The 22064-nt window shown below is 39.6% G+C and overlaps 1 protein-coding gene across 1 annotated transcript in view; it reads right to left on the reverse strand.

The window, feature by feature from the left end:
* Positions 1 to 22064, reverse strand: part of syne1b (spectrin repeat containing, nuclear envelope 1b) — a 191224-nt gene that overhangs the window by 102375 nt on the left and 66785 nt on the right. The window contains exons 47-60 of the mRNA XM_061743971.1: positions 20688 to 20979; positions 19612 to 19784; positions 17239 to 17548; positions 15959 to 16123; positions 13977 to 14333; positions 12857 to 12993; positions 10635 to 10812; positions 10355 to 10537; positions 6848 to 6991; positions 5114 to 5269; positions 2882 to 3046; positions 1871 to 2043; positions 776 to 929; positions 434 to 577 (exon numbers count right to left, since the gene is read on the reverse strand). Coding sequence (XP_061599955.1) covers positions 434 to 577; positions 776 to 929; positions 1871 to 2043; positions 2882 to 3046; positions 5114 to 5269; positions 6848 to 6991; positions 10355 to 10537; positions 10635 to 10812; positions 12857 to 12993; positions 13977 to 14333; positions 15959 to 16123; positions 17239 to 17548; positions 19612 to 19784; positions 20688 to 20979 — 2731 coding nt within the window. The remainder of the gene's footprint in view (positions 1 to 433; positions 578 to 775; positions 930 to 1870; positions 2044 to 2881; positions 3047 to 5113; positions 5270 to 6847; positions 6992 to 10354; positions 10538 to 10634; positions 10813 to 12856; positions 12994 to 13976; positions 14334 to 15958; positions 16124 to 17238; positions 17549 to 19611; positions 19785 to 20687; positions 20980 to 22064) is intronic.

Here is a 22064-nt window from a genome sequence, read left to right on the forward strand (position 1 = left end):
TTGGCGCAATTAAAGTGATGAACTTTATGATTTGACCGTTTAACGTTAGCTACCCAAAAATCCAACATTACCTAATAAAAAATGGGAACTGCAAATCCACGTTTCGGTGTCTGGAATCCAGTTGTTTCTGCAAATTGCAGCGATCCATTTGTCTCTCTTAAGCTTATTTTTCGGCAGTCTGTTAAACGATAACTCTGATTTCTTGCTAAATCTATGAGTTCGATCGCACAACAGCTCTTTCCCATTTTTGTTGTTTTTCGAGTTGCTCAAACTGAAAGTTTACGCTGACACTCAGTCTTTCTGCCACTCAGTCTTTCTGCCACTCAGTGGGCGTAACCCGCTGTGAAGTCGCATCTGTGACGTCATGCGCATTCCCTCTATACATCAAAACATCAATAAACTATGAAGTACAGACTGTATTATTGCTCGTTACCAAAGCATTGTCTTTGACCGTGTTGTAATGCTCCTGAAGTTCCTGGATCTCCAGCTGAGTGACGTAATTCTCGGTGATTCCTGCACTCTTGGCGGTGATGGTGTCCAGCAGGGTGTTGTGGCTGAGCACTTCCTCATACAGTAACTGAAGCAAAAGGGAAAATGACATCATCAATGAACGTCGGTGAAGTTTCTGTATATTATTACTGCAGCAGAAGTAACTCATTGTTGGGCTTGGAGGCCAAATGCAGCCTCAACTGTTCACTGTGAGTTCTAGTAGGGTTATCACCCTCGAGGTTGGGGTTATCACCCTTAGGGTTATCATAGAATAGTTGAGCGGCACCTTTGCTTTGCTGAGATTCGCGGTTTTGTCTCTCATCTCCGGACATTGTTTGTCAGTGGATTCCAGGCTCTCCTCTATGCGCTCAATCCAGGCCACGAACTGGCGAACGTCCTCCTGGTAACTGGTCCACTGGGACAGAGAACCTTCCAGCTGACTGTTGAGTTTAAACATCAAACACAATTATATCAGATGAAACGTGGGAAGAAGCAATAAAGTCATGGTACAAAGTTTCAAGGGAAATGCAGACACGGTTGATGCGCTATACAATTATCAATAGGATTTATTGGACCCCATCGAAAATGGCAAGGTTGGGGCTTAGAAACTCAGATGTGTGTTGGAGATGCGACACTGAGTGTGGCACTCTGTTACATATGTTATACTCATGCCCCATGATAGATTCCTTATGGTCTGAGATCGTGTCTTTTATTAACAACTTGCTGACCACTGCTCTGGTACACCAACTTCTACTCTGTCTCTTGGGTGTGGTACCACAGGGAAGCGGGCTAAATGCCCACCAATCTTCATGGTGTCGAACAGCTCTAATGACTGGATGCAGGATAATACTGTGCCATTGGAAAACACAAGTACCTGTATCCATGGTGGAATGGTTTAATGAGATGTCCAAGATTGCCTCTTAGAAAGTGCCATAGAATGATAAACAAAGAGGATATCTATGTGAAAATTTGGGTGGCTTATTTGGACATCCTACAGTAAGCCAGTGTGCATACTTTTTTCTGTCCCTGCTTTTCTGTTTTCTTTATAGTTTAACATTCAGTGGTGTACAACATGTGTATAGTTATACTCACTTTTATATACTGTACAGTGTATAGCTTTGTTAGTCAGTATCTGTCTGTAGTCCTCCCTGTTCACTTGTGTTTGTCTTTGTTTTATGTATTTGTGAAAAAAAACTGAATAAACAGTAAATTACAAAAAAAAAAAAAACATCAAACACAATATCAGTCAACGGTGATTGTGGTTATCGCTAAAGTGTAAGGAGCAAGCAAAGAACAGAGGCAGCCATAGTTTTTACGAAGTTATAGACGAACTATGTCTGCTATGAAGCGGTTAGGTGGCAATTATTAAGAAGGGTAAAACCTTTTGCACAGGATCGAGGCCGAGTGCAGGGCATCCCAGGAGTCTTTCAGTTCCTGTATTTGTTTCTGGATGGCGGGCACTCCCTCAGCCGAAGTGTTCCTCTGAACCGACTCTCCTCTGGTGATCAGCATCTTCAGCTGGATCTCCTTCTCCTGACGAGCAGTCAGCAAAGCCTAAAGCCGCAAGAGAGATGCATTCACCACCGTCCAACATTTGCTGTATCCAATACTCGAGTTGTAAAAAAATAAATCAGGGGGGATGGTGGATTTGATCATATGGGGACAGATAATTTGTGCTGATTACAAATAATATAATATATTACAAATAATAGCAGTGACCAAAACAGCTGCAGAAATTCTGCAGGAATGACATAGCAGCAGTTAAATGCAGCCTTCTGTAAGCTTTAAATATCCACTGGGCTTACATCAAATACATCAAAACACAACAATAAAAAACACTTTTCTGAACTTATCAATATGACTCTGTCCTTCACAGGATAAGTAACATGGATCACTGCAAAAACTCACAATCTTAACAAGAATATTTGTCTTATTTCTAGTTAAAATGTCTCATTTTAGTAAAAAGAAATCTCATTACACTTAAAACAAGACTCATCACTGGAAAAAACAACAATTTTCACCTGTTTCAAGTAGATTTTCACTTAAAATAAGTAGAAAAATCTGCCAGTGGAACAAGATTTTTTTGCTTGTAATAAGAAGATAAATCTTGTCCCACTGGCAGATTTTCCTACTTATTTCAAGTGAAAATTTACTTGAAACAGGTGAAAATTGTCAAATAAGTTATTTTTCTGGTGATGACTCTAAATGTTGAAATAGCAGTAAAACCACATTCATTGATGAAATGACATAAGGGATGGAAAGGGGGGATGGCAGTTTTACAGGGGGGATGATTTGGACCGTTTTTATTTCGGGGGGGGGCATCCCCCCTCAACTCCAGTACTGGGTGTATCCACCGCAGTAGGTTGAAAACTCAAGAGCGATTTCTCTGTACCTCCAGCTTGATCATCCTGCTATCGAGAACACTTTTGTCAGCGGTCGGGGCGCAGTACGACTGCAGCATGTGGCTGGTGTCGGCCACCCAGTTCTGCAGCTCCTTCAGCCCTTGGGAGAAGAGCTGGTGCTCGGTCACGATCCGGTCGATCCGGGACGCCTTCTCCTGCAGGTTCATGAGGCAGAATACGTTCAGACGACCACCGTCACCCGTGCTAGAGATCAAACCCACACTGCATGCAAGTTCACCAAAGTCTAATGAACTTCTTACAAAAGACATTAATGGCGCTTTTCCACTAGTACCTACTCAGCCCGACTCGACTCCACTCGGTTTGGTTCTTTCCCACTAGGGGTCTAACGTGCCGAGTAGACACTTTTACTGTAGCTATTCTGCCGAGGTTCTAAGCGGCTGAGTCGGGCTGTGATGTCATCACACTACAGGCCACCGATTGGTCGGGGGGTTGGAGTCAGACGTCTGAATCAGTATGTGGACATCTCTGATGGCGGCTTCTTGTTCATTTTATTCGACAGGCAACGGCAGCAGAAGTCTGTTTGGTGATCCAATTCTGAGGTGCAGATGTCCATAAACCTGGTGGCTGAGGAGAGAATTAAAAAGGGATCTAGACGGAGATAAGGAACGACCAGATCTACCAGGAGCTCTGTCACTTCATAGCTGCTCACGGCTCCAGCTGACTTTTCAGCAGCGCCGAGAAAAACAAAAAAAAATTAAAAAGCACTGATTGAAGCTTCTCTCACTCTCATTTTTTAACTTGATATCAAAAACAAGCCGCAGACCCAGCAGCACATCTATCATCTCCTCCAGGTTCTATATCTTTAGTGTTGTTGTCTTCTTCGTTTAGATCAGGGGTGTCAAACTAATTTTGCTTGGCGGGCCGGATTTGACCAATTTTTTTCTCGCGGGCTGCACGCTCAAAATAACAAAAAACGGTGCGAACATTTTTTTTTCTAATTCTTTTTTTTTTATTATTGTTATCTAATCCAATATCAGTTTAGTTAATTTGAAAGGAAATATGAACTTTGTTTACACTTTAATTATGTAAAATATATTTCTTCAGGATCTTTTCTTGAAATTTCTCGTTTTTTTTTCAAATTATGTAAGATACTTTTAATATAATTCTAAAAAGATAAACAGAAACAAGTATGATTTTTTTTATATTTTGCTTTTTTATAGGAAATTTAATTAAAAGCGAAATCTTTCTTATTACAGTGTTTCTTTGTGATTTAGAGATTTTTCCAGTACAATTAAGTGTATTTATTTATAAAAATTGGTGCGGATATTTACGCCAGTGTGCCGAAAAAGTCAGCCCTTTTTTTTAAACTGTTTTACTTTGTCACTAACCTTGTATTCAAAACTGAAATTCTCAGAATAAATATCTTCTACCATCTTTTTTAGCAGTGATATTTTTCCTGTGAAAATATATAATAGTAGTCAGTTAAAAAATTAAACGACCGTCTACAAAGAAATAAAATCGGCAAATGCATTCTAGAAAAACTAAGAAATGTCAAAAACTGCTCTATTTGTGGAATAACGATGGATTTGTAGAAGAAATTGAGTTACATTTTCTTGTGTTTTTTTGTTTTTTTTACTCTCCCTTGTGTAGCTTTGTTTTGTTTTTTATTCATATATGGAAAGGATTCTATATAAGCCATCAGGCTTCTTCCTTTCCTTGCATGTTATTTCATTGTTTTTAATTTCTTGTTCATATTTGTCTTATATTGCTAAATAAATAAACTAAACTAAAAAACGAAAAACTAAAACTAAATATATTATCGGATATGCTGCGATTCATGGCAATTATTTATGCCTTCCTTTTTAGTAAATTAACATTTTGTTTTTTTGCGTTGGAAACTTCTCGCGGGCCACACATTTGACACCCCTGGTTTAGATCAAACAATCAAATACGTCACAGCAGCTTCGCTCCAACCTCCTACTTCTGCTCCAGGTGCTGAATTGTTATGGAAAAGAAACCAGGCCGAGTTGAGTAGAGCCGAGTAGGTACTAGTGGAAAAGTGCCATAAGGTAATTAGTTGGTATGAGCTCCGTGGCTATAAATTACAAAAGACAGAAATTAGTTTGTAATTACGATGGGTTAGTACCTCGACTATATTGTATCTGTAAATAGTGTTAAGTCGGAGCTCCATCCAGTCTAGTGCCCCCCCCCTCCACCCACATAAGCCCCAGTGCACAGCGTTAGTTTGGCCTTTACTTTACCTTGGTCAGGTTGGTTAGAGCTAGGTACTGAGCAGAGAGCTGCGAAACGCGGTGCACAAAACCCTTGCCGGCCGAGTGCTCGTCCCACAACAGCTGGGCCTTCTCTTTCAGCCTGTTCAGCTGAACCTCGCGAGAGGCTAAATCCTCAAGCACAGACTGGAAGAGCAAAGCAGTTTTATCAAAGAGGCATGCAAGCTGACACACAGATACATAAGAGACAGTTAAACAGCGGCGTTAGAGGTGTGGGTTGGCGACAGGAAGAGACAAGTGTTGTGCAGGTGATTATACAAAACAATGCATGTGTTCTAAAAGCATCTTTTCTAACAGCTACAACAAATTCATATTTTTACAGTTAAACAGACTTCTATGAAGCAAAGAGCAGCAGAAAGTACTCGCAGTTAGCAGAAGCGCTAAGCGGATCCTACGTGAAAGGCTTAGCGATGAGGAGTCTGCTGAAGTCGGCCTCACATCAGCAGCGTGACGAGTCCTGCAGAACCGCTGCGTTGCAGCTGCATGGTTGCATTCATACCTCTGACTTTTCTGATGCCGTCTCCAGCCCGAAACCGTGTTTAAACCTAGCTTCAGCCTGAAATAGTGGCTTTTAGTTCCTATAACGTCCTGAGGCCTGGGATAAGCCTTGAAACACCACCGAGATACAGGACAAACATCCTCTCACAAAGGTGGGTCCTTTTCCTCTGATCTGGGTCTGTGATGTCACAGTTTCCTACAGTTCTGGCTAGGGATGGGCGATATTTTACCGTTCACGATATACCGTCAAAAAAATTCCCCATGGTAAGAATTTGTCATCTCGCGGTAAAAACGATAAATTCCTGATGACGTTTTTGTGTAAAGCTGATTTATTATGGTTCTGCGTTAAATCCACGCACAACGTACGTGAAGGAAGGAAGCAAGGAAGGAAGGAAGGAAGGAAATGAGCCAGAAAGATATGAGCAAGAAAGAAAGAAAGAAAGAAAGAAAGAAAGAAAGAAAGAAAGAAAGAAAGAAAGAAAGAAAGATAAATTCCCGTTGATACGTGTTTGTGTAACAAACATGGCGGATCTGAGTCTTTCCAGTTTTGCAGTACAGGTGTAACTCATTTAATTGTTTTTTATCAATTAAATTTAATTGGTGTAGTTTAGTAGTATTTAGTATATTTTAGAGCAGTGTTTTGGGGGCTCCAAAGACTGAATGTGGTGATAGATTTATAGTTATAAAGGTGGAGTTGAATTGGTATTTTTTTATCGTCATTTTTATCGTTATCGGGATAAATGCCAGAAATTATCGTGATACATTTTTTAGTCCATACCGCCCATCCCTACTTGGGGGGCTGGAATCTCTTATACGGTCTGACTGGTCCCTACTTATGAAAATTAATACTAAACAGCACTTTAAAGTGTCTGACATCTTGTCTGCACTGATTATGGGGGAAGCTGTTTCAGAAGTGCATGAACTCTCATAATGTTTAAGTGTTTTGCTGAGAGCAGCATCCCTGATGGGCTAAAAATAGACCACACTCTACTGAAATTCAAGGCTGCACAAGGTTGCAGAGATTTGTGCGTCACTCAGCTGGCATGAATACTCTTATCTGAAATAAAACTCATCATATTCTGCACACGTGGTGGACTGGAGCACACTGCTGGCGTGAGGCCGACACCGCTGCGCTGGGATGATGATGCAGATGACAGAGGTGGTCCAGCTCTCACTCAGACGGGGTTAGGGGTCAGGGGTCAGTACCTGCAGCTTGTGAAGCTCCAGCTTCTTGGCGGTGAGATCGTGAAGCCTGGTGCTGCTCTCCTGCACAGCCAGCTCCGTGGCGTTCAAGCACTCCTGAAGCGGCTCCGCACTCGCCTCGAAATCCTTCATCTGGGAAAGAAGGTTCTGAAAGAAAAAGAGAAGACAGTCGACACCTTTCCTTGGAATAAAACTTGATAAAAGGCCAGGCGTGCGATTCCTATCATCCTTTGACAGGGGAGCTCACTTTTTAAAGTTGCTTTCGTCAACGAAAATTATGACTAAATATCGTTGTCAATGAACTTTTATCACCTGAGGAAAATGAAATGAGACGCAACGAAAATGCTGGACAATAACGATAATTAAATATATAATGCAATATCCTAGACGAATAAAAACGAGACTAAAATGTAGATTAAAAAATAAAAACTCTGCAAAAACTTGTCTTCATTTTCATTGACCAAAACGAGACGAAATGTTCTGACAAAGATTTCTGACATGTTTTCAGTAGTTTCTCTGGTTTAATGTCCATGTTTTCAGTAGTTTCTCTGGTTTAATGTCCATGTTTTCAGTAGTTTCTCTGCTTTAAAGTCCATGTTTTCAGTAGTTCCTCTGGTTTAATGTCCATGTTTTCAGTAGTTTCTCTGGTTTAATGTCCATGTTTTCAGTAGTTTCTCTGGTTTAATGTCCATGTTTTCAGTAGTTTCTCTGGTTTAATGTCCATGTTTTCAGTAGTTTCTCTGGTTTAATGTCCATGTTTTCAGTAGTTTCTCTGGTTTAAAGTCCATGTTTTCATTAGTTTTCTCTGGTTTAATGTCCATGTTTTCATTAGTTTTCTCTGGTTTAATGTCCATGTTTTCATTAGTTTTCTCTGGTTTAATGTCCATGTTTTCAGTAGTTCCTCTGGTTTAGTTCTGCTGGGTGACGTTAGTCCTCAATCCAGTCGCTGCAGCGGGGAATCAGATCCAGAATCAGCTGCAGAGTTAGAGGCTGATGCCGTTAACGCAGAGCTCTAGTTAACGTCAGTTAAAAACAAAGTTACATAGAGAAACACAGGGATCTGCTCTGGGGCTGGAGAAGAAGAAGAAGATCCACCTTTGGATCCACTTTCCTACATCAGGGTTTATACAGCAATCCTTATGTTAAATTTAATACCAATTTAATACCTTTTTCACTACCTTCAGATTTTTTTTAAAAACTGTCACAACATTAAGTGTTAATCACGGACCTTTTAACATTAATACAGATTTTGACCTATAGAACACTATACAGAACAGATTTATAGACTCATTGATGTTGACCAGATGTTTCACATTTATTTCACTTTGTGAATGACAATAAAATAGACTGATTAAAATGTAAAAGGTAAAAAATAATACCAATTTAAAAAAAAAATACCTCTGACAGTGAATTTAACACTTTTAATGGCCTTTAATTTGGCAATTTTCATTTATCACTTTTTAATACTTTTTAAAACCCCGCGGAAACCCTGTACATAGACGGGGAAAAGAAAACTCAATGTGTCGTTGAAATAGAAAAAGACGAGGAGAAATGCGGAAAAATAAATATGTTGTAAAGTCAAATTAGAGTCTTCTGTATCTGGAATGAATGTATTCTTGAGTCTATAAGGTAACAATAATATAATAATCAGAGCTGCACATAAGTGGGCCGCCAGAGCGCATGCGCCGTCGAAATCCACAGTGCGCTGTCAATCTTGTGCTGCGAAGCGCTTTTGCGTACCAACAGCTGGGGCTCATATTATTGGTTGTGGCCAGACCAGAATACTAATATTAAAAAATCTATTGGGAGAGCTTTTCCCCAGAACTGCCACTCAAAGTTTGTACTGGCCAAACACAGCGCGTCCTTACTCCCCCTCCATGCTCGTTGCAGCGGTGAGGAAGAGAGGTAAGGATCAGCTTTACTGAAGAAACCCGACACGTCTCGTCAAAATGTCCAAGAAGCAAGCGCCATTAAGTAATTATTTTGGCGTTCCACCACCACCAACTACAAAGAGACGCCAAACTAAACCACTACCCGAATCGAACAGAAAACGTGTGTTCGCCGAGAAGTGGCTGCATGATGTTACGCGGCGACGCGTACCCTACGTTCGCTCTCCCGCGTATCCTACCCCGTAAGCTCTGCGTTGGTGCAACGCGGAACCATAAATCAGCCAGCGTCCGTCACTGCGTGCAGCAGCAGCGTGCCTGCACCAGCAAGACGCTGCTCTCTGATTATGGCTCACAGTTTATGAAAACCCCAAATAAAAAATAAATTAATTTATGAAATCAATAAACAATTCCATCATCAAAATTATAACAAATAAAGGTTCAACATATCTTGCTTTGCATGTAATAAGACTAGGTAATATATTAGTTTCACCTTTTAAGTTGAATTATTGAAATAGATTAACTTTTACACCATATTATAGTTGAATTATTGAAATAAATTAACTTTTACACCATATTCTAGTTGAATTATTGAAATAGATTAACTTTTACACCATATTATAGTTGAATTATTGAAATAAATTAACTTTTACACCATATTCTAGTTGAATTATTGAAATAAATTAACTTTTACACCATATTCTAGTTGAATTATTGAAATAAATTAACTTTTACACCATATTCTAGTTGATTATTGAAATAAATTAACTTTTACACCATATTCTAGTTGAATTATTGGAATAAGTTAACTTTTACACCATATTCTAGTTGAATTATTGAAATAAATTAACTTTTACACCATATTCTAGTTGAATTATTGAAATAAATTAACTTTTACACCATATTCTAGTTGAATTATTGGAATAAGTTAACTTTTACACCATATTCTAGTTGAATTATTGAAATAAATTAACTTTTACACCATATTCTAGTTGAATTATTGAAATAAGTTAACTTTTACACCAAATTCTAGTTGAATTATTGAAATAAGTTAACTTTTACACCATATTCTTCACCTGAAGCAATATTCTACACCTTGGCTGATGTGGACATACAGAGCATAGGAGGCTATTTCAGCTGCTATATGGTTGGCTGTCTGTACAGTCATGCAAGTTCAATGCTATTAAAGAACACGTTTTTTCATATAAAATAAACACATTTTTATGCAGTTTAGAAGTTTTGGGGCTTTTTTTGGGCTCCTACGCTGCTGAAATCAGGGCGTCCTTTATTTCTATTTCTGAAAGGTGGCAACCCTAGGTGCAAAATATGCCATGAGCATCCCAATCTGGCTGATAAAAACTGTAACTTTTATACTGACTCTACAGACTAACACGCACCATAATTTGTTAATTCATCTTTATAAGTGAATAAATATCGTTTCGCCTATAACTTATTCCTGCATCCCTCTTTTATCGATCCGGCGAGACGGGTCACCGCGTTTTTGGAGGCCCAAGTCACATATCCAGGGGCTCCTCTGAGCACCAGACCAAAATAGTTATGTGCAGCCCTGATAATAATAAGATAACCTTGTTTGAATTGTAAAATGAGAAACCACACTACTCACTTGCAGACTGGTCTCTCGGTTGTGCAGACTGGACATGATGTTTTTCCAGTCTTCTTTAGCCGTGTTCGTCTTCGTCCGAGTTGCGTCGGTTTTATCTTTAGAGGCGGTGCCGCAGACGCGCTCGCCGCTCACGACCACGGCGTTCAGCTTGGACTGCCCTTGCCCCTTGTCACCGAGAAATTCCTGAGCAAAAGATTCAAGGAGACTCAAATATGTGAGAAAACTCCTCATTTACTACCAACTAATAGCTATGAAATAGTTTTATTTTTTTTTCCTGCACCTGAATCTTCTGCAGACTGGAGGAGGCCTCGCTGAGGTTTTGTGGCTCGTCGAAACACTTGGCGGTGTTGATCTTGGCGTTGACCAGCCACTGCTGGAACTCTCTGAAGGCCGAGCGAAATCCCTGCTCCAGCAGCTTCTCTTTGCTCTGGCACTCCCTGGAAACCTGGAGACTCAGGCTAGGAAACGGGTCGGAAACAACAAAAAAACTGATTAATTCGGTCGTATTTGACGGGACGCTGGAAAAACCTTTAATGTTCAGCACCAAAATATTACATTATTACATATTACAGACAAATGCACATGTTCTAGGCCAGAAGTCGGCAACGCGCGGCTCTAGAGCTCTTTAGCGCCGCCCTAGTGGGTCCTGGAACTTTTTCAAAAATGTTTGACCTTTTTTTTCCTTTTTTCTTCTTTTTTCTATTTTTCTTCTTTTTTTCTCTTTTTTCTTCCTTTTTCCTTTCCATTTTGACTTTTTTCTTGACATTTTGACTTTTTTCTCGACATTTCGACTTTTTTCTCGACATTTCGACTTTTTTCTCGACATTTTGACTTTTTTATTGAAATTTTAACTTTCTTCTCGACAATTCGACTTTTCTCTTGACATTTTGACTTTTTTCTCAACATTTCGACTTTTTTCTCGACATTTCTCCTTTCGCCATTTGCCTTCATTCTAAGGCTTATACAAGACTTTTCATTTTTTGCGTCTCCAGACATATTTGTTTTTTGTGTTTTTGGTCCAAAATGGCTCTTTCAACATTTTGGGTTGCCGACCCATGTTCTAGGCAGTCATGTATTGGTGATTTCTGATTCATTTAGAGATATTACAGGGCGTCCAGGGGTCCTTAAAAAGTCTTAAATTCCATTTTCCTAAAATAAAGCCTTTAAATGTCTTAATTTAATTAAATCTCAATCCAAGGTTCTCAGGGTTGTCCAATGAAGCCCAATTGGGCTTCATTTGACTTTGAGCTGAAAAATATTTGGGCTGCTCTTCCTGGTTTTTAATAAATATTTAGGAGAAATTATTAACAAAAAAGTTCAACCATTAATATGTGTGCAGACAAGGTAATAAAAAAAAAAAAAAAGTTGCCATTATGGCAGAGAAAAGTAGAAATTATTATTAATTGTAGTCTTTGTTTGGAGCCTGAACTTCTTTTGGCTATTTCCTGGTGTTGTGAAGCTTCCTTTGCTTATAATTTATTATAATTTCTATAACTTGAAATGTATTACTAATTTACTTATTATTTAATTAATTTAATAAATTAATTTAACGTAATAAATCGCGTTTGGGCTGGAACCTGTCGGCCACATCTGGCAACCTTGACCTCAGTGCTGGATTTCTTAGTCGACGTAGTCTCAGGACGAGGTAAGCAAATATGAGTAAATGTAAATTTAGCGACAAACGGCTCGAAAATTGCAGTTTCTCGTGGCGACTGAAAGCTAAGATGCCCCAAGATGACAGCGAGGCTTAAAGATTTGCTGTAAGCGTTTTAAGTGGGGCACAACAGGAATCAAAGTGCTGCTCATATGCAGAGCGGAAAACATGTAGCTTTTGCTACAGCCCGCGTACGTTTCAAGTGTTTGTGCATTCACATTGTTACATTGGGTTCAAAGTGTCTGACTGTCTTTTTGGTCTTAAATTTTGAAAAAATTTAAAAAGTATTAAATTTAACTTGGCCCCCTTAGGGCTGCAAAACATATTAAAAACATGTCAGAGGACACAGATATTATGGCGAGCGTCATGATGAAAAGATAAGAAGCACCACGTCCTTCGTCTTGAGATGAGCGTCCTCCCATCTGCGTAACAACAAATACTGTAAAACTTACGACAGCAAGTTGGAAGAACAAGCAACATCATGCCTAAAAAATGTCTTTATCATGTTTTCCTCATCAGGTGATTAAAAAGATTTTCAGATCTGATTAATCAGAGAGATAAAGAAAGTCAAAAGAGAGCTCATATTAGTTCAGTCTTATGCTTCATGGTATTTATTTATTTTTGATGTTCATGATTAGGTTTTAAAATGACCAGATGTGTGTTTTTAACCACAAGTGTGTGTTTTTCTATGTTAAATGCTGATTTTATGATGTAAAGCACTTTGCGTTACAATTGTATGAAAAGTGCTGTATAAATAAAGTTTGATTTTGTTTTATTTGATTCATTGAAAGGACTGGGTCTGAAATACGCTACCCTGAGATCCAGTGAGGTGTTTTGTGCTTCCTCACCTGTTGTAATCCTTCATGAGGCCCGACACCCTCTCGGACTGGGAGCCCATGTCTCTAGAGAACCGACACAGATCGTTGAGTTGGGTTTTCAGACTGTCAGACGTTGCTTCGGCTTTGACAAGTTCCTCCAAAGTGTCCTGCACGGAAAGCACAAATGAAGTGATGAAAACCTGTTTAACATGCTCTAATCCACTGGTTCCCAACCTTTTTTCCTTGCCCCCCCCTACTTGTGTCTAAGACCAGCCGACCAGCCGGCCCCCCGACCCGTACGTACTCGTACCAAAAGAGTAAAGTGATTCGTTACAAATCTTGAATTGAAAAAATTAACATTAATTATGTTTTTTTGATACATTTCTCTTTGGTTTACCCTGTATACAGATGACTTTGTTTTTCTCGCCTTCATTTTGTGTCACCAATGTATAAAATACACACAAAAAATAATTGCAAGGACATAAAATAATTTCTGAAAAATGACTCTCTTAATATATGGAAGAGTATTAGGGCCGGGCAGGAGAAAAATAAAAATAATATTTTAGAGGAGGAAGATTTTTTATTTCATTATGCATTATGCACAAAAAAGTCGAAATGTTGAGAAAAAAAGTCGAAATGTTGAGAAAAAAGTCAAAATTTCGTGAATAAAGTTGAAATGTGGAGAAAAAAGTCGAAATTTCGACTTTATTCACGAAATTTCCACTTTTTTCTCGAAATGGTATTTCAACATTAATCTGGACATTTCGACTTTTTTCTCGAAGTGCACAATAAAAAAAATCTTCCAGTCTCAATTTTTTTTCCTCTTGCATGGCCCTAATACTCTTCCGTACTTAATATGAGAGCAAAATTTAAAAAACTAATTCCTTTAACAACCTGTCGGAGTAGTAGTATGATTAAATGTTGAATAATGATATAATAATACGTTTTTGGTCATTTTAAAATACTAAGTGGGTTTATTATTATATATACAGACTTGGATTAAAGTATTCCATTAGGTGTGTTATTATGATTTTGTGTTATTATGATTTTGGTCCGGGCCAAAGTGTCTCCCAGGTTGGGAGACACTGCTCTAATCTGCCGTCACCGACACACTATGACTTATTTTGGGAAGTAAACCCAGTGGATCTACCTTTGCCAGCTGCCAGCCCTTGACAGCGTCCTCTCCATCGTTTTGGGCCTCGGCCTGGCCCAGGCGCAGCCGCCAGTCGTGCAGCTGCCGGCTGAAGTCCTGCAGGTTCTGCTCCAGCTGGCCCGACAGGCTGCCGAACTCCTGCTCGGAGCTGCAGATCTGCGAGAGCGTGGTCTCCAGGCTAGCGCGGGTCTGCAGCGCGCCGCGCTCCCACTGCTCGTACGCCGACAGCAGGCCGGCCTCCTCCCGCTCCAGGGCCTCGTAGCCCCCCGAGCCGGTGTAGTCTCTGGCCACCGCGCCGCATCTCTGGACTCGGCCCAGCCGCTCTCTGCCCCGCTGTTTGGAGTTTAGCAGTTCCTGGGAAGAACAGAAATAAGGACCATTAAAATTAAAATACTTACCTGCTGTACTCTACTGCCCTTACTTTTTAACAACTTGTGCTTTTTATTATTTTACCTCTTTTTTCTTATAATTTTATTTTAATGGAAGAATAGAATAGAAATAGAATAGAAAGCCTTTATTATCATTATAATGGTACAATGAGATTACTGTAGGCAGCACCTCCATAAAGTGCACACATGCAAAGATTATGTAAATAAAGACTGTGTAAACAACAAAATAAGAAACAGGAAACATAAATATATATATACTATGAAAATGAATGAATGAATAAGAGAATAATGCACATAAATGAGTGAAGAATATTGCACATAATGGATGAGGAATATTGCACAGTATGAGGTAGCTTATTGGTTTAGAAAGTTAGTAAGAGTATTAGGGCATGCAGGAGAGAAATAAAAATAATATTTTAGAGGAGGAAGATTTTTTTTTCATTATGCACTTCGAGAAAAAAGTCAAAATGTTAAAAAAAAAGTCGAAATGTCGAGATTAATGTTGAAGTACAATTTCGAGAAAAAAGTCAAAATTTCGTAAATAAAGTTGAAATTTTGACTTTATTCTCGAAATTTCAACTTTATTCTTGAAATAAATGTATTTCAACATTTCGACTTTTTTCTCGAAATTGTATTTCAACATTAATCTCGACATTTCGACTTTTTTCTTATAGTGCACAATAAAAAAAAAAATCCTCCTGCATTGTCTTGATACTCTTCCGTACATTTTATTTGTTATTTACTGGTTTAATTGTGTCTTGCTGCTTTTAATGTTGATGTAAAGCACTTTGAATTACCTTGTGTTGAATTGTGCTACACAAATAAACTTGCCTTGCCTAAAACCAAAAAAAACTTTACCCAACCTTCAGCATACGGGGCTCTTTTTTACTTTATTTTTATTGAAGAAAAACACAGACATTCCTTGACAACATCACAAATTATATATTACAGTGTTAAAGACAATAACAAAATGGGGCCGGTGGGGCCCAGAAGGTTGAGTAAAACTTAATGAAAAATAATAAATATACAGCGATATGTACAATGGTCGAACGGGGGAAGCTGCAGAGTTTTGAAAAGTCAAGGGATACATTTGGATTAGATGAACATGAACAATATCTATACCGACAAATTAGGGATTATTATGAGAAGGAAATAAAAACTGACACTGATAATGAAGTTATTGATGTGTTTTTTAAATCTTGTGAAGGAAAAACATGTAAAGTAATCTCAACCCTGTACAAAGGTTTGCTGTCTTGCAGGAAGACTTCCTCTCTTTATACCAAAGAAAATTGACGATGCACCTCTTTAGATTTTTCTTTTCTTCTGCGTCGTCTTGGAGGCTTTTTGAGTTATTTTGGATTCCTGCCTGTGCAGCATTTTCTTGTTTCACTTAAAGGACTTTTTATTCACGCTGGCTCAGTATTTATTCTTCTGTGGAGCGGTTTGGTCAGCTGCGGTTGTTTTAAAAGTGCACAACACAATAAAATTGCTGCAATCGCTGCGTCTACTGGTGAAACAACTGACTAAAAACTGATCAAATCCAGACAGCGTTGTGTGAACGGGCCGCCGGCAGCGCGAGGAGCCTCCTACCTGCACTTTGGAGAGCTTCCGCTTGATGTTGACGGAGTCTCCCGACAGGTCGGACCAGCGCTGCAGCTCCTCTCGGGCTGAAACCAGCCAGTCGTTGAAGTCTCTCACGGCATCCAGGTACTGCTCGTGCTCCGACACGATGTTCTGCATGGACTGGACTTTTCCCTGCACAGACAACGTACATTCAACCAATGTAATATAAAGATACAGAAATCCACTTTTTAATACGCCTGAATTCAATTGAAAGGAAATTAAAAATTCTTAAAACTTGGTTTGACGTTAATAGGTTGTCACTTAACATTAAAAAAATGTATGGTTTTTGGAAACCGAAAAGAAATTTATGGGGATATTACAGTATTTGATATAAATTTCTTAGGGGTTGTTATTGATTGTAAATTAACATGGAAACAACATATTAGATACATAAAAGAAAAGATTGCAAAGTCAATAGCAATCCTGTATAAGTCCAGAAATATATTCAATCATAAAGCATTACATTTAATGTATTGTTCACTAATACTACCTTATATATCGTATTGTGTGGGAGTTTGGGGCTCGACGTATAAGACAACAGTAAATGCTATAGTCCTCTTACAAAAACCAGCCATACGTTTTATTAATAGGGTGGGATATTATGAACATACAAATCCATTGTTTATAAAATCCCATGTTATGAAATGTAATGCTTTGGTTTATTATAAAATAATGCAAATAATGTATAAAGTTAGATTAAAGTTACTCCCTGTCTGTGTACAACGGTTTTTCTCAATACATGAGTCAAAATATAATTTGCGTGATGTTTTCAAATTTGTTGTACAAAAAGCTAGAAAAGGAGACGTTTATTTATCTGTTGTGGGAGTTAAACTATGGAATAACGCTAACCTAGATTTACAAATGTGCAGCTCATTTTCAGTTTACAAAAAAAGATTTGTAAAGCAATCTTTTAAAGCTACAAAGGTTAATATTTATTTGTTTTTGTTTGCTGCTGTTCTCTGATATTTATATATATATATATATATATGTATATATATATATATATACATATATATATATATATATATATACACATATATATATAAAAACAAAAGGTCTTTACTATTATATATGTAAACCTTATTGGTCCTCCTTTTCTGGTTTAGTTTTGCTATTGTTTGTTTCTTTTTATGTAGGACAGGTATTAATATAAGCACTATGCTTCTGCCTGTGCCTTTTCAGTCACTATTTTTCAATAATGTTTGTGTTCAATGTTTGTAGAGTGATGTGACTGAATAAAGAATCACCTTGACAACAGCTGTGATGTCGGTGAAGTGTGCGTTGAGCTCCCCCCTCGACTCGGGTCCAAACGTCTGGTCGCCGGTCTTTTCGTGCATCTCCACCGCTTTGTCCGTGAGACGCGACAGAGCGGCGGCGTGGCCCTCCACGTCGGCCTGGATGGCCCTCACTCGCTCCAGCAAGGCAGACTTTTCCTTGAGGCCCGGCTGCTGCGGCAGAGTCATCCCTAACTCCTGCTCCAGCGACTCCATCCACTGCTGCAGCTGGCTCTTATTCTCCTGGAAGCTGCTCCACTGGGACACCGTCCACTCCAGGCGGCTACGGGTCATGAGATGGTGTTAATAAATAATGTAAAACTCAAAACTGACCTTTTCAAACTGGCATACTCCCTCTGACTGTACACTGTCTATAATATTGGCTATAACAGGGGCCATATTGGACCAAAAACACAAAAAACAAATATGTCTGGAGCCGCAAAAAATGAAAAGTCTTGTATAAGACTTAGAATGAAGGCAACACATGCTTTATTAGCATATGTTGTTATATAATAGATATATTAGTTATAACTGGGGGAAGATTTTTTTTTCATTATGCACTTCGAGAAAAAAGTCAAAATGTTGAGAAAAAAGTTGAAATGTTGAGAAAAGTCTAAATGTCGAGGAAAAAGTCGAAATGTCAAGATTAATGTTGAAGTACAATCTCGAGAAAAAAGTCAAAATTTCGAGAAAAAGTCGAAATGTCGAGATTAAAAAGGAAAGGAAAAAGGAAGAAAAAAAGAGAAAAAAGGAAAAAGAGAAGAAAAAAGAAAAAAAGGAAAATAAGAAAAAAAGGAAAATAAGAAGAAAAGAAGAAATAAAAAGAGAAAAAAGGAAAAAAAGGGAAAAAAGGAAGAAAAAAAGAGAAAACAAGGAAAAAGAGAAGAAAAAAGAAAAAAAGGAAAATAAGAAAAAAAGAAGAAAAAAGAAATAAAAAGAGAAAAAAAGAAAAAAAGGAAAAAAAGAAAAAAAGAAGAAAAAAAGGAAAAAAGAAGAAAAAAAGGGAAAAAAAAGGTCAAACATTTTTGAAAAAGTTCCAGGAGCCACTAGGGCGGCGCTAAAGAGCCGCAGGTTGCCGATCCCTGGGCTATAATATTGGTTGACGTTGTTTGGTTTGAATAATGCTTGATGTTGTTATTTTATGCTTTTATTCTTTGCAAGGTGAACTTGGGTGACTTGAAAGGCGCCACCAAATAAAATGTATTATTATTATTATTGTGTAGTGTTGCAGGTGTTGTGGGAAAAACCCATGAAATGCTCTTTAATACGTTCTTTCCAACCAGGTGAATAACTGGACTGAAACTGAGTGTGTAATGGCGCTTTTCCACTAGTACCTACTCAGCTCGGCTCGGCTCTCCTCCACTCGGTTTGCCGCTTTTCCTCTAGGGGTCTAATGTGTCGAGTAGATACTTTTCTGTAACTATTCTATTCTTAGAACAAGGTTCTAAGTGGCTGAGTCGGCTGTATCTGACGTCATCACACTACAGGCCACCGATTGGTCGGGGGTTGGAGTCAGACATCTGAGTCAGGATGTGACATCAGAGAAAGAGACTCTGACGGAGATTCTTGTTCATTTTATTCCACCAGCAAAAGTCTGTTTCATGATCCAACTCTGAGGGTCAGATGTTCATAAACCTGGTGCTTAGGAGAGAATTAAAAAAGGGATGTAGACGGAGATAAGGAACGACCAGATCTACCAGGAGCTCTGTCACTTCATAGCTGCTCAGATACCAGCGGACTTTTCAGCAGTGCCGAGACCAACTAAAAAAAATTAAAAAGTGTCGCTGCTTGAAGTTTCTCTCACTCTCATTTTTTAACTTGATATCAAACACAAGTCACAGACCCAGCAGCACATCTATCATCTCCTCCAGGTTCTACATCTTTAGTGTTGTTGTCTTCTTCATTTAGATCCCACAATCAAATACGTCACAGCAGCTTCTCCAACCTCCAACTTCTGCTCCAGGTGTGGAATTGTTATGGAAAAGAAACCAGGCCGAGTTGAGTCGAGCTGAGTAGGTACTAGTGGAAAAGCGCCATAAGTTACCAAGAGTAAGACTTTAGAGATGATCCAGATTTCCGTAGATTTAATTAAACTTGCTAAAGGGTCCGAACATCCATGAGGCATCTCGATGCAGAATGACGATGAAACAAAGGAAGAATGATGATTTTAAGGCACAAAGGATGATTCATTCTTACGATTCGAGTCGACAAAAACATCTTTAAGGTCAGTGTTAATCTTTTTGGGGCAGATTACCAGTCTGTACAAAAAGCTATTATTTTGCTGCTCTCAGCGGTTTCGGTTTAATCAAGTGGCCAAGGCTGAGTTTTAGAGTCTCCGTTTCTCACCTGTGGCAGCTCATGGCCGTCATCAGCATGTTGGCCCAGGCGTCCTTCAGGCTCTGGAGCTGCGAACAAATGGCCTCCTGCCCCTCCATCCTGTTGTGCTTCAGCACCTGCTCTCCTTTCCCCACCGTCATGTTGAGCTTCACCTCGCCCTCGCCCTTCATCAGCAGGATCTCCTTCAGGGAAAGCACAGGGCGCACGGTCACCCACGTGTGCAGAAAGTAGCGCCGACACCAAATCAAAGCTGCAAGCAGCGATGAACGGGCCCTCGCACTCACGGCCACCACCCCCCATAAGCATATCAGAAATGACACCACCCACGACTCTCTATGTCAAACCATTCAAAAATTATGGCAGAGAAAAGTATTCTAGGGGGCGCTGTTGAGCCATCTTGCCACGACCATTAATGCAAACCATGAAATATCAAATTTATCGCCAGGCCTGGCTTGCATGCAAAATTTGGTGACTTTTGGGGAACTATCAAATATGGACCAATCAGATGAAGGGGGGGCGCTCTTTTTGGCGTCTAGCGTCGCCACGGTAACACTTTTGAAAGAGAAAAGTAATGCGTGGTGTCGGAGGATGGAGACGCACATTTTGATGTATAACACATCTGGGTGCACGTTACGGTTCGGGCTCTGAAGCGGCTGAAGAAATGGCATAAATTTTGCCAAAATGACACGATTAATTCAAAATGGCCGACTTCCTGTTTGGTTTCAGCCATGACGCCAAGAGACTTTTCTTTACGTTGCGACATGATACAGGTGTGTACTGATTTTCGTGCATGTACGTCAAACCGTATTGTGGGGCTTGAGGCACAAAGTTTTCTAGGGGGCGCTGTTGAGCCATTAGGCCACGCCCATTAATGCAAACCATTAAATATCACATTTTTCTCCAGGCCTGACTTGGTGCAAAATTTGGTGACTTTTGGGGCACGTTTAGGGGGGGAAAAGGCCCTCATTTCGCCAGAAGAAAGAAAAAAAGAACGACGAAGAATAACGACAAAAATTCCTACAGATACAATAGGGCCTTCGCACTGTAAGTGCTCGGGCCCTAATAACCCGGTGTTCCTGACTGACCTGAACGAGGCCGAGCCTTTTCTCCAGGGTCTCCTTGTTGCCGACGGTGCTGTTGAGGGAGGCCAGGCGCTCCTGGACGGCGTTGAGCCAGGCCCAGGTGGCCTGCAGCGTCTCCTCGAAGGCCTGCTGCTCCTGCAGCGTGAGCTGGCAGCTGCGCAGACGCTCCTTCACGTGTCTCAGCAGCGCCTGGTGTTGAGACTGCAGCTGAGCCGAGACCCGGGTCTCGCTGCCGTCGCCTCGCCCGCCCTCGTTCAGCGCCTGGCCCTCCTGGCAGAGCCGCTCGAATGAATCCCTGCACGGAGGTCAGACCAGGTTTGTCATTAGGGGTAAAGTTGCTTTCGTCAACTAAGATTATGACTAAATATCGTCGTCAATGAACCTTTATCACCTGAGGAAAACGAAACGGGACGCAACGAAAATGCTGTTCATGTGAACGAGACGAAATCAGTGATTCTGGGGGCCGACTGGGAAATTTGGGGTTCTGATTCTGAACCAAGTGCCTTATGGGATGGGAATTAGGCAAGTCAAAATTTTTGAGAGCTCTGAAAAGGACATAAAAGTCGCTTGGTTGTAAAGGTCCTTAAGTTTTGTTAACACCACGTCCGAAAGGTCAAATCAGTGCAGGAGGGCGGAAATAGGTGATTGTCAACAATAGGGGAGAGGTCTAAGTAAAGTTGCTTTCGTCAACAAAAATTATGACTAAATATCGTCGTCAATGAACCTTTATCACCTGGGAAAACGAGACGCAATGAAAATGCTGGTCATGTAACGATAACAATAATTAAATATATACCGTAATGTAATATCGTAGAGGAATAAAAACGAAACTAAATTGTAGATTACAAAATAAAAACTCTACTAAAATGTGTCTTCATTTTCGTTGACCAAAACGAGATGAAATGTTCGTACAAAGATCCTTAATCTCCATGTTTTCAGTAGTTTCTCTGGTTTAATGTCCATGTTTTCAGTAGTTTCTCTGGTTTAGTTCTGCTGGTGACGTTAGTCCTCAATCCCAGTCTCTGCAGCAGGAATCAGATCTAGAAGATGCAGCTGCAGAGTTAGAGGCTGATGCCGTTAACACAGAGCTCTAGTTAACGTACATTAAAAACTAAGTTACATAGAGAAACGCAGGGATCTGCTCTGGGGGGAGAAGAAGAAGAACCATCTTTGGATACACTTTCCTACATAGACGTGGAAAAGAAAACCCAATGTGTCGTCGGAAAAGAAAAAGACGGGGAGAAATGCGGAAAAATAAATATGTTGTAAACTCAAATTAGAGTCTTCTGTATCTGGAATGAATGTATTCTTGAGTCTATAAGGTAACAATAATATAATAATAAGATAACCTTGTTTGAATTGTAAAATGGGTTTGGCTAA

Source organism: Cololabis saira, chromosome 16, assembly GCF_033807715.1.
Source record: "Cololabis saira isolate AMF1-May2022 chromosome 16, fColSai1.1, whole genome shotgun sequence".
NCBI classification, from domain to species: Eukaryota; Metazoa; Chordata; class Actinopteri; order Beloniformes; family Belonidae; genus Cololabis; species Cololabis saira.